Below are 13,462 nucleotides of genomic sequence, written 5' to 3' on the forward strand. Positions count from 1 at the left end.
GCAGGATTGTCATCTGCAGGTTGATTTAAGCTAAGTATGCAGCTTAATTCTCAACAAAGCATGCATTGGCATATCAGCTTTTAAAGATCTTTCTGACTCAGAGGCTGGATGCTTACTTGGAGTTTAAGGATGCAAATTCTACTTTACTGAAAGGCTATGGTAAAATATTAGTTTCTTCTGAGTTTGTCTTCTTCAGCATTATAATAGATTTTTTATTGCCATCTAAATTATGCTTTATGAAATGTTATAGGACTTGTCCATGAAGACTGCATAACAAAGATTAGGTTGATTTCTTTGGTGGATCTTGGCTCTGATGAATCTGGACGAATTCCTTACAGTCTTATCAGAGATACACTTCAGGTTAGATTGGTTTACATTTCTGGTTCTGAAGGTGTTCCATTCACGTCTTGGTTAATTATATGCTTATGCACGAGTTTTTGGCAGATTAATGACGAGAAAGTCGAACTTTGGGTGGTCAAAGCGATAACTGCCAAGTTAATGGACTGTAAAATGGACCAGATGTACGCACACACAAACAAACATATATTTATTTATTCTTTCTTTTATGCTTCTTTGTTCATGAACTGATTTAGCCTTTGATCTGCAGCCGCTGTACTGAGAGAGTATTTGGGCAGCAACAATGGCTTACACTTAGATCAAAGTTAGCAACTTGGAGGGTAACTGCCTACATCTAGTGCTTCATGCTTTATTTTTCATTCTCGTTTAATAATTGTCAAAGAAACGAGAATTGATTCATTGTACAATTCGGGCAGGGTAATGTTGCAAATGTTATCAGCACAATTCGGGCTAACAGGATAGCTGAAGATGGCTCGCAGGCAGTGCAAGGCTTAGTTATTCGTTAGAAAATTCTTGGTTATGTAGGTTCTTGGCTGACTTATGAAAGCTTGAAGTAGTATTTATGATTCCCAATTATTTTCCCTTTGGACTTTGGATCCAAATGTTTTGGAAATTTTGACAGGAAAAAGGTCTCTTGTTATTTACAATAAATCTTATGATTATACGCTTGGTAAATGAGGAATGACTGCTTATATATCATTCTTAGGCGTAGTTATGAATTTGTAAGGGAGTCGGTCTTATGCGTGTTTGGATTCTTACGGGGGTCTCGAATCTGGAATTTTTTTTTGTGTCAAGTGACTCTCAGCTCTCTCTATCCATGAAGACCACAAATCATCCACATCCACATGACCAACATCCCCCGGAGAGTAGTTGACCAAGGTGGTAGACTGACTATACAGAATTTGTGTAGAGACTAACTAGAGATGTGAAAGAAAATTAAACATAACAAATAAAAATCTCCAACAATTGGGTTTCGATATGTTAATTACCTTTGCTTTGCATGTAATTTGGCAAGTGTTAAAGACAATTGAAGTTTAGGGATGCCAATTATTTTCCTAATAACAAATTTTGTTTTCTGTAATTTTTCTTGATTTTCCAAGGTTTTTCATTTTCTTTGAATTGAAAAGTATAAAATGATGTTGATATAAACACCCTTCTTATTTCGTTTGATTTGAACCTTATTTTCTTAATTAAAACCGGGCTTGGGATCTTGGAGTTGGAGGGTGGATCTTCTTCTCCTTCGGTTCTTATAAGGCAGCCGTCGGGATAAGATCGAGACTTGAGTTAGTTACTTGACAGCGGAACGGCTGTCTCGTTTGATATTTTCCATGATTTCAGCAAAATGGCACAAAAGGCTTCCACAATGCAACCAGGAAAAAAGATTTAAAGAGAGAAAAAAAAAAAACAAAAAAGCAAGAATGGATTAAAAATGTTTCAAATAATGTGAGTCACTGCATGTAATTTCTTAATTTGCATTCAATATTATTGGTTTCAAATACTACTACAATTTTTGGGTAATTAAAAAATGTTGTCCATTATCTCCCATTTGGATCATTGATCTCAGAAAAGATCGTCTCAGATATACATTGAATGGATTCATTTGTAGCGCAATCTGGCTTAGCACTTCTAATTTCTGCAGCACTGTCATTGTTGAAGGCAACCTCATTGCTCCTTTCAAAGCAGTTGCGATGGAGCTGAAATGCAAGTTCAAGTCCCTTCACAACGTCATTCATTGACGGTCGTTCGATTCCACTCTCATTCATGCAACTCATAGCGATCTCAACGAACTTATTCAGAGACTGGATTTCAATCTCACCCCTAATTCTTGGATCAATAATTTGATCAAGTTCCCCGTCGCGATGACAGCTCTTGGCCCACTCAGCCAAATTTATTTGCCTCAGCTCCACATTATGCATCACAGCCGGCCTTGCACACAGTACCTCACACAACACTACACCAAATGAATACACGTCTGACTTCTCAGTTACCCGTTGACGTTTGTAGTATTCGGGGTCTAAATACCCGAAGCTGCCTTTCACCATCGTACTAAAGTGGGTCTTGGACGTGTTGATTGTGCTCATTTTTGACAATCCAAAGTCCGAAATTTTGGCCACCCATTTCTCATTCAATAAAATGTTTGTGCTCTTCACGTCACGGTGGATGATAGTGCCCTTGGTGCCGCTGTGAAGGTAACACAACCCTATTGCAGCGCCGATACAAATTTGGAGACGCTGATCCCAAGAAAGAGGGGGGTTGTCAGTGTGGTAGAGATGGCTGGCAAGGGTCCCACGTGACATGTAATCGTACACCAAGACCATCTCATTGCCGTCCTTACAATATCCGATGAGAGACACCAAATGGCGGTGGCGGAACTGAGAGAGCAGCTCAATTTCAGTCTTGAACTCGTGGGCGCCTTGTGATGACTCAGATTTTAGCCGTTTGATTGCAACGAGAGTGGCCCCATCATCAATGCATCCTTTGTACACGTTACCAAACCCTCCAACTCCAATAATAAAACTGTCATCGAAGTTTCGAGTGGCGGCTTTGATCTCAGCCAGTGTAAAGTAACGACACAAATAAGACAGTCCATATGTTCTGTGTGTCACTGGAAAAGAAAATGGACCCCACTTCATTCCCTGGTTGGAGCTCGAGTCCTTGTTTTTTCTTCCTCGCCTGAACACCAAGAAAAACCCGAGAACAGAGCCTAAAACAAGCACGCCGGAAACTAGACCAGCAATGATAGCAATTAGAGAAGTTGAACTCTTATTCGAAAATTTACGGCTTTGCGGTGGAGCTATCACTCGTGGGGTTATTAGAAGAGGTGGGTCGGGATTGGGTCCGGCAAGATTCCGATTTGTGTCACTGAGTTTGAAGATCTCGAGCCCATTCAAGATTGCATCGTTGAAATTGGTCATATAATCTTTTGGGTTTGCTTGCAGTGCGAGAAAGAGACTAACTTTCTTCTGGCTTGCAGGGCCTGCAGGCATGAACACAACGTAGTCCTTGTAAATTGGTCTTCCATTTCCACCACTCCACTTGATTATGTCCGCAAATTGTTCAGCTGTTTGATTGGTGATGAAGATTTGAAACTCTCGGTCTCTGGTCTTGGTAACTTCAGGTTCAAACTCGCAGAAATGAAGCCTAACCAGGTACAAAAACTTGGGATCGACAGGGAACTCCCAGGTGAGATTATAGCTCTTGTTTATGGTCTTGTTCATGCCCATTGACCGGCCAGTTTGGTAAAGTTCTTCTGGAGCAGAGTACTCTGCTATTTCAGTAAAGCTGAGTTCGATACTACTGTTTTGTGGTAAAACACTAAAGTTAGAGCTTAAATAGTCTAAGTACTTGAGCTCTTTTTGCTCGCCATCCCAGTTTCGGTACATACCAGTGTCCTGAGTGAAAACCAGTGATCTTCCACCGACGTTGAATCGGTACACCATCTCCAGCGCAGTGCTGTTTTCGATCCAAAATGTGTTTTCGCTGCCTATGTAATTAACTCCATCTGAATTTTGAGCAGAGGTGTAGTAAAGATTGTCGGGCATGGACACAATTTCAATTCCATTGATAAACGCATACGCATCTGCAGTTGCTCTGCTTGGCATGAAAGTGATGTTCAAGCTCTGTTCTGACCCAACGTTGAGACAGAATTCTCTGTATATTGTATCAGACTCAGAAGCATGGGCACTGACTGAAGAGTTGAAGTCTTTGAGAAGGGTGAAGCCACCGGCTTTGACTGAGAAGAGGGCTTCGGATCGGTCGAAGTCAGGGCCATATGAAGCTGGGTAGAAATACAAACGGACGAACTTTTGGCCTGTGGTGACTCTAAATCTGTATGTAAATTCAGAGCGAGAAAGCCTCGCGGTGCTGTAAGGTACTTGGCTTATAGAGGGGGAAAAAGGTGCTTGTCTGGATATGGAGGGGCTGCCAGCTGCTTGGTTTTCTAAGGGGGAAAAATTTGAGTTGATATCTCCAGTCCAAATTCTGTTATCGTCATTGAGTTGGTAGTCGGAAAAGCCACAGTGAAGGCTGATGTCGTCGACCGGAGTGTAGATAGGAGAAGTGTCACCTGCCACGTGTACAGTGATGATGTGCAGAAACAGGGGAAGGAACAGAGGAGTGAGAATGGGTTTCATGGTAATGGACTTACGAAGACGTTTGCTGCCTGCTTGGGTTCTTCATGATTGGAAGAGAAAGATGAGAGGGAGGGTGAGGGGACGGTGATTGAGAGGAGGGTCAACTCGGAAACAGGGGAAGTTACTGCTACTTATTAATGTAAGCATAAGGAGAGTAAGCATTGCAAAACTAGGTTTCAGATCTTGGAATTGGAGGGTGATCTTTGGAAGTCCAAAGCTTTTTTGTGCTTAGTTTTTTCTACTGAGAAAGGTTCAGTTGAAGGTGCGTGCATGGTATGTAAGGCTTTGGTTGTCGACGTCATGTCAATTGCATAAGTGAAGGTTTCATTTTATCAAGGACAATGAATCTCCGGATCCAAAAAGGACAGAGAGCACAAGTACGCCAAGTTGGACTGTGGCAGCCAAGTAATTATACTGCTAATGACTTGTAAACTCTTTCATTTATAAAACACGAGAGTCGTTGACTCATTATCATACATAATGACTGATCTACTTTGTGTCAAGTGACTCTCAGCTCTCTATCCATGAAGAATACAAATCATCCACATCCACATGACCAACATCCCCTGGAGAGTAGTTGACGGGGGTGGTAGACTGACTATATAGAATTTGTACAGAAATGAACTAGAGATATGAAAGAAAAATAAACTAGGACCACAAACACTACAATCGATTGAAATAAAATTGATTGGGTAGAGGAATATCTTTGAGAGATATTATTGTGGAACTTGGTTGTGTGTGGGAATTGGTTTCAAACTAATATAACAAATAAAAATCCCCAACAATTGGGTTTCGATAGGGTAATTACCTTTGCTTTGCATGTAATTTGGGAAGTGTTAAAACTTTGAAGTTTAGCGATGCCAATGATTTTCCTAATAACAAATTTTGTTTTTTGTAATTTTACTTAATTTTCCAAGCTTTTTTGAACTGAAAGGTTTTTTTTGTAATTTTTCTTGTTTGTTGTTTGTAGTTAAAATTTAATTTAATTTTTTTCTTCCCATTTATTGGAATTGGTTGACGTACATGTACCTTAGGCATAGAAAAGGTTTATTTTTTAAGATGTTAACTTGCTGTTGTAGTGGAAAAGATAAGTTTGTATTACAAACTTTACCTGTATAATAGGTATACATGCCAGACGTTTATGTGTTCCAGTAATGGTTTATTTATATATATAAAGTAAAAGGCGAAGAATGGTGAAACATTTAAAATACCAATAAATGCCCTTGGTTAATTCAATCATTAAGAATTGAAATTATTAATTAAATGAGGATAATATAGTAAATTCACATTTTCTCATATTAAAAAATTGAAATTATTAATTAAATGAGGATAACATAGTAAATTCACATTTTCTCATATTAAAAAAATTAAAATTAAAAACAAAATCAGATAATATGTCCTACTTTTAAGGAGCATAACTACCCATGTTATCTTTTCTTAATTCTAAAAATAAAATAAAAAACAAAAAACAAAAAAGAAAACCAATTGGCACATACGTGAGCATGTGCCAAGGGGCTAGTGTAAAATAATTATCAATTACATTTGCTTTTAAATATTGCAGGTTTTTTTCCACTTGCTTTTGCCATCTTTGATTCTGAAAATGAAGCCAGACATTGTTTCTGCAAACTCTAGCCATGAGGATCCTGCAAACAACAACAACAAAATATATATAGATGTTGGGTTATTCTAACCCACCTACTTAAGGGGTCTTCTAATCATCAAAGGGTTTTCTTGGGCTCAATATTGATCATAGACTCAATTACTACTCGGGTTGTAGCCTTTATATATATATATATAGAGAGAGAGAGCTTCCATTGAGGGATCCCTCAAATAAGCTTATTTGAGGGACACCCCTTGTAGGCCCCACTATGGATTGTATTTCACTAATCCAAACCGTCTATTTTGTAGATACTCATTCAAAGATCATCTCTACAAAAAATCACTTGAATCCGATATCATTTGACCGCTCAATTGAGTTATTGAAATTTTAGTACTTTCTTGAATCACCGTGTTCATTGATTTTGTAAGACACAATTGGATGTCGAAACGATTTCCGATTTGTCTAATTTTTTGTAAGGATGATCTATGAATGAAGACCTAAAAAATATACGGTTTGGATCATTGGAAAAAAAATTGTAGGGTATCCTAAAGGGCGTCCCTCAAATAAAATTATTTGAGGATCCTCAATAGATCAGATATATATATATATATATATATAAATTCTTTAAAGGATTTTTAGCCATTTTACACATGAACTGTGACCCTTGTAGAAATTAACCCCCTAAAATAAAAAGTCAGCCAATCTAGTACCCGAATTAATTGAAATCGCTAATCTAACCCTTGCAGTTAATTTTTTAGAATTTCATATATTTTTCCGTCCAAAAGTCATATGGATGACACGTGAATTACTATTTGATTTTATCATTATTATTATAAAAAGCTAAAATAGTTATAAAATAAATAAAAGACGAAGAAAAAAAACATGACTTTCTCTCTTCCCCTCTCCACCCTTCTCTTTCTCTCCTTTGGCACTCCCACGAGCCACCATCCATGAACTTGAACAACACCTGGATCTCTCCGTTGTGGTCGAAAATGCCGTGGCACTTGACGACGTTGGGATTGCCGATGTCGTGGAGGATTTCAATCTAGTGGCGAACCTAGTTCCTATATCTGCATCAACAAGTTCTCAATAAGTTGTTGAGTTATGAGTATCAAATGCATATCAGGGTTTAGAACCCCACATCCATTTTGTTGTAATCGTCGTCCGGCATTGTTGATTAGTGAAGAAGCTTTTCCTATGTGCCGCCATTGTTATTCTATTTTTCTTTTTGTTTGATTGATTGATTATTTATTTTACTTGAAATTACAAATTTACTCTTATAGTTAACAGAAAATTTGGTTGAAATTCACAAAACTTAACGATAAGGTTAAATTAGCCATTTTAATTAATTGGGATGTTAAATTGATTGATTTTTTAATTCAGAGGGATAAGTTTGATGGTGGTCCTAATCCAGGGGAGTGTACGGAAATTTACTGTTCTTTAAATTACTCTTTCAATGTTAAGAGTGCCACAAAATAGTTTGACAGAAACATTGCCCGTAGAAGTAAAATGGCGACTACCTTCACCACATGTATCCTTCCCCAACACCTTACCTATATATCAGGTATACATCGCACCCTGTACCCACCACACCAAGGTACATATACAGATACCCAAATTACAAGTACTACCACGCAAATACCAAACAATCTACAGTCCAGGTACTACCACGCAACCTGCAAAACATAATCACAAACTATGATCTCAAAAGAACATTGCACATATTAGCATAAGGAACCAGTAAGCAAAAAGTATCAAAAACCTAAATAATAAAAATAAAAATTTATAAATAAACCCAATTCTAGACATGTATTTATAAAAAATACCTGGAAGGCATGTGCTGCAAACTGACGACAAATTGTGAAATTATGTCAAACGCTTTATTGCATCTGACCATCGGGCTCAGGTAATATCTATAATATTGAACCCTAATTTGAAATAATTTCAACTCTGCACTGAAAAAGCAATAAATCAGCAAAGATTGCATTGAAAAGAGCATGATTCTTGGGATACGTCTGCTGTATTTGCCGTTTATATTCAATTGCACACATTGTAAATTGCTAATTATTAAGATACAAATCAATCTTACCCCATTTAAATCATAAGGGGACATAGTTGGGACAAAAAAAATATAATTACATCTTAAACTTAAAAAAGAAATGTAATCCTATGCGACATAAATGTAAGAGGACTTAGATCAAAAACACAAAATTCGAGAATTAAACTTAACTCTTAGAGCATTCCCAGCAAGCAGGTGGGGGGAGGGCTGGGAAAATGTTGTTTCAGAACACAATGCTGCCAGGGCAAGGTGTGGGCCCCAGAAAAAAATTGCTCAGGCTAGCCTCTGACAGTCCAGCCGAGGAGCAAAACGAGTTTTGGGCTGCGTTAAGCGCCGACGTCACGACGACGTCAATGCTTAAATTTTTTAACGCGGCGCGGCGCACGCGCCAACATTAAAAATTTGACGCGCCCGCTACAAAGGCACCGCCAACGGATCTATTCCACGTGGCTCTTCCGCAATCGTCCGATCAAAGTTGTTCAAAATCCAACGCTTCTCATTTTTCCCGAATAAAAAATGAAAAAAATCGGAAGTTGCACCCAACGGCTCTCTTCCACGTGGCGCGCTGGCGCCCGATGAAGTTCTTCCAAGAATCCAACGGCAATTGCTCAATCGCCAAAAAAATGAAAAAAAATGAAAAAAAAATCGGAAAAAATTTGAAAAAATACCCAAAAAAATACTGATGTTTTTTCCTATAAATACCAACAAATACTCTTCACTTTTAACACCACCTCTTCATACATTTTCTTCTCATTCTACCATTATTCACTTTCTAGTCTAAATTTTTTTCACTTTCAAGTTGAATTTTTCTAGAAAAATTTATGGGTTCTTCTAGTGAAACCGGAGGGGCATGGAGTGTCATGGAAGATGTTAGCTTGTGTGAGTCTTGGCTCCACATTAGTCATTGTCCCGTAACGGGCAATGAGATGAAATTCTGTCATATGTGGAAAAAAATTCATCAGGATTTTTGTGAAAGGGTAAGTGGTACGACCCGTACAGATCAAGCACTATCTAGTAGGTGGAAAATTCTTAACAAAGAGTTGGCGAAATGGAGGGATGCCTTGGCAAAGGCGATGGACAACCATAGAAGCGGGGAAAACCTTACCAGTGAGGTAATATTTTTGTAATTTTTGTTTTATTAATTTCTATGTCATATTAAAGTTAATTTAAATATTTCTTGCAATTTATATATTTTGTTAATATTTCTTGTATTTCCAATATTAATATGAATGTTTGTTGCAATATTTAAATTTTGTTTTTCATTTCTAATAAATTGTTAAGGTTTCTTGTATTTCCATTATTATTTTTTTATACTTGTTGAATTGCCAATAATTTTTAAAGTTTCTTGCATTCCTATTTTTTTATAGACTATACAAGCACAAATGTTTTTTGGTGCTACTGGGCAAGGAAAAAAAAGCTTCAACCATACCCATTGTTGGGAGGTGGTGAAGAATTGTAAGAAATTCCAAATTATTCCAACGGGTCCGACGGTAGTCTTGAACGAGACGCCACTCTATGAGACACCGGCATCGGATTCACCTATGGATTCCCCGATGAGTCAAGACTCACCTATCGAAAAGGAGCCGAGGCCTATTGGGAGGAAGGCGGCGAAGGCGAAGAGAGGGAGTAATTCTACCAAGTCATCATCTAAATTTTTGGAGGAACTTTCAAGGATGCAAGCCATGAGAATTGAAATGGACATGAAACAACAAGAGCACGATAGGGCAATTGATGTAGAAAATGCAAAAGAAAGGGAGTATGTACGCCAACAAAGGGAGTATGCACGCCAAGAAAGGGAGTATGCACGACAAGAAAAGATTGAAAATAAGGATCGGGAAACAATGGCCATGGATACAACCCATATGTCCCCTGACACAAAACAATATTGGAAGCTAGAACGAAGGGATGTTATGAGACGAAGACTTTTTCGTGACGATGGACCTAGCAACACGGATTGGTTAAATGATCAAAACAATTAAGTTAGTTTGCTTGCCTTTCATTTCATTGTACCATTAAATTAGTTTGCTTGCCTTTCATTTCATTGTAATTTTTTTTTATTTAAAAAATTAGTGGTAATTCATGTATTTTATTTTATGAGTTGTATTGATTTTCTTGTAGTGAATGAAGAAAATATTCAACAAAATTTCTTTTTATTCAAAACATTCCATACATAAAAAGCAAACCACAACCAAAGCATAAAAAATAAACAAACCACAACCAAAGCATAAAAAATAAACAAACCACAACCAAAGCATGAAAAAAACAACAAAGCATAACTAAAAATACAACATAAACATAATGCACTAAAATAACTTCTTCACTTGACTTCATTGACCTTCATTGCCTTTCACCGCCCACAAATGCTCCATTAAATCAACTTGACGGTGTTCATGAATATACGACGATTGCATCTCCGTGTAGCGCTCAATCATGCGATGCATGAAAGTACCGTCTCTAACTAACGGATCATACTGCACTGGCTCTCCATTTGGCCCCATAGGTTTTTCATAAATTCGTGTTAAGGTCGTGTTCATGGGATCTGGCTCATACACTTCCTCAACATCATAATCATACTCATCTTCCACAATCATGTTGTGGAGGATGATACAAGTCATCATTATACTTCTGAGCACCTCCTCGTCAAATAGACGCGCCGCGCCCCTGATAATAGCCCACCGAGCTTGAAGGATACCAAAGCACCTCTCCACATCTTTTCTGTACCCCTCTTGATAGGCAGCAAAAAAATTTTCCTTCTCGGATCGGGGATGTGGAATTGATTTCACAAATGTTGTCCATCTCGGGTAGATACCATCAGCTAGATAATACCCGTTTTGATACACGGTATTATTGACTTGATATGTGATATTTGGGCATTCACCTCTCAAAATATCATTGAACACCGGGGATTGACCCAGGACGTTCAAATCATTTTGAGAGCCGGCAACTCCAAAGAAGGCGTGCCAAACCTGTATCAAAACCAGAATCGCCGAGGATGATGCTTTTCGCCCTTTCCGATTACCATAATCCCTTGCCAAGCAGATGGACAATTTTTCCATTGCCGGTGCATGCGATCAATGCTACCAATCATTTCAGAAATCCACGAGACTCAGCTTTTGTAGAAGCCGTTGCAGTCCTCGGGCATAGGTCTGCGCAGGTAGTCCATGGTGTACTGATTTTCCATCTGCATCACAAAATCGCACTAAGCTCTCCAAAATAGTGGACTTCCCCATCCGGGCAATCTCATCCACTTGATCAGCAGATGACCCATACGCCAACATTCGTATCACAGCTGTGAACTTTTGCTCGGGAAGCAGCCCCAAATTTCCAGCACAATTTTTCTTTTGAACAAAGTAGTCATCATAATTGCAAATATCATGCATGACTTTATTGAACAAATGGGGTTGCATTCTATATCTTGCTCGAAAATGAACATCAGAGTACAGAGATTGTGGGATAAAATAATCTTCCAGAAGATTCTTACCCCGAGAATGTCTATGTCTGTCCACATTCGATGCCCGGCCTTCTCGTGAACCACGACGGCTCTGGTTTTCTTCCTCCATCAAAGCAACGGCCACACCAAGTTGCTCATCTAGTTCTCTCTGCGCCCTTTTGCTTGCAGCTCTTCTGCGCATTCTTGCTCGCCTTTCTCGCTCTTGCCTATCCAAAACATCTTCCATGTCTGACATTGAGAATGGAGAATGAAATCTAAAATCTGAGAAATGAAATCTAAAATATGAGAAATGAAGATGCAGAGAAGATATGGTGTGGGAGGTATGAGCTGAGCCTCTGGTTTTATAGAAAAATTTAGACAGATAGAGATGACACGTGGCGCAATTTTAGAGGATGAAAATCTTATCTGAAATTTGAAATTCAAATGAAATTTGGAATTGGTAATTTATCTGGAATTTGAATTTCGAAATGTATCTGAAATTCAAATTTTGAATTTATCTCAAATTTGAATTTTGAAATGTATCTGAAATTTGAAACCGAAAATCTTATCCGATATGAATAGTATTGACACGTAGGAACCCAAAAATCTTATCCGAAAATATTATCCAAATTAATTGTTTAAATAAACAAAGTTGTGAAAAAAACAAAAAAATGAATAGTATTTGCCATGGCAAGGGGCTAATCACTGAAACACACATTTCTTTGGGGAGCTAGGCAGCCACTATTCACATGAATAGTAATTACCATAGGGCTCCCCTTGCCATGGCAAGGGGCTAACTGGTGGAAATGCTCTTAATTATTAAGAAGAAGCTAAGCTAAGCTGAGCTAGCGTTTCAAAATCGAATTGGATAAGACAGCTAAAGCCAAAAGCGACACTTGGTACGTGATAGTCTATAATCCAAGGTTTAATATTATTCAATGGGTTGGTCCATCCACTATCCCTTCATTGGCTCGTTTTACACGATCTATAATATATGATTATGTTATGCAATGTAATTAATTTACGGTGGAATCCATGTTCCGTACAATTATTGGGGGGGAGAGAGAGAGAGAGAGAGAGGGGTTGTTGAAGAAGAAACAAAGAAAAACCTATGCAGAAGAAAATCAGAAAGAGATACAGAAATTGACCATGGAAAGAAGTACAGGCCTTTATTATTCTGGTAATTCATGGTTTGTGGAATAATTATAAAAAACAATGATAAATTTAAGGAAGAATTTTACCATTATCACTTCAAATTTAGGCCATTGTGACAAAGTGGGATCTCAAGTCTTTGCATTTAGCATCCGTGTATTCACACGCACTTAAAAGGATGTTAATCACTTAATGAGGGGCAGCGGCAATTGGCAGGCAATATAGGGGATGGGTTGAGGAGGAAGGTGGTTGTTGCTTGATGGGAGTTTTATTTTAAAGGTATTAAATCAGTTTTTTCTCATCATAATTGTATTATACTAAAAACTCCACCGTAATTGTTTTGTCTTCAATTATTATTTTTTGAACTAAAATTGTTTGAACAAAATTGTGTGATGTATTTTTCTTACAAATGTTTTATTCTTTTGTTTTTAGAAGCCATAATATAAGAAAACTAAACCTAATTGGTTGCGACTTTTACGATGTGATGATTTTGGCCGTGGCCCCATATACTACGAAAAAAGAAAAAGAAAAAAGTTCAATTATCAGTTTATCAGGTCTCCCACCATCTCACTTTAATTAAGAATATTAAAAGACCATGTGATTCCCCAACTTTTGAACAACGAATAGCATATCGGAGCTTCCACAGTTGGCAATGGCGTGCATAAAAATCCAATACATTTGGTCATCCTCATCGGAATAAACAATTCATGCATCTTGTACACGCCTTGGAA

The 13,462-nt window shown here is 37.9% G+C and overlaps 1 protein-coding gene, 1 long non-coding RNA gene and 1 pseudogene across 2 annotated transcripts; 2 read left to right on the plus strand and 1 right to left on the minus strand.

Moving 5' to 3' along the window:
• LOC148918094 (uncharacterized) lies at positions 1-1,008 on the plus strand. Its single transcript, XR_016126289.1, has 5 exons — positions 1-159; positions 251-360; positions 445-521; positions 608-677; positions 774-1,008. It is a non-coding gene; the product is annotated as an uncharacterized LOC148918094 (long non-coding RNA).
• An 807-nt stretch (positions 1,009-1,815) lies between these two features.
• LOC148918095 (receptor-like protein kinase FERONIA pseudogene) lies at positions 1,816-4,772 on the minus strand (annotated as a pseudogene).
• Positions 4,773-8,789: 4,017 nt separating this feature from the next.
• Positions 8,790-10,256, plus strand: LOC148918096 (uncharacterized). Its single transcript, XM_089049611.1, has 2 exons — positions 8,790-9,261; positions 9,517-10,256. The coding sequence occupies exons 1-2, from the start codon at positions 8,971-8,973 to the stop codon at positions 10,126-10,128; spliced, it is 903 nt and encodes a 300-aa protein (XP_088905737.1). The 5' UTR covers positions 8,790-8,970; the 3' UTR covers positions 10,129-10,256.
• Positions 10,257-13,462: the final 3,206 nt, after the last annotated feature.

This window comes from Prunus mume, linkage group LG4 (genome assembly GCF_029339155.1).
Source record: "Prunus mume cultivar Tortuosa linkage group LG4, ASM2933915v1, whole genome shotgun sequence".
Lineage (NCBI taxonomy): Eukaryota > Viridiplantae > Streptophyta > Magnoliopsida > Rosales > Rosaceae > Prunus > Prunus mume.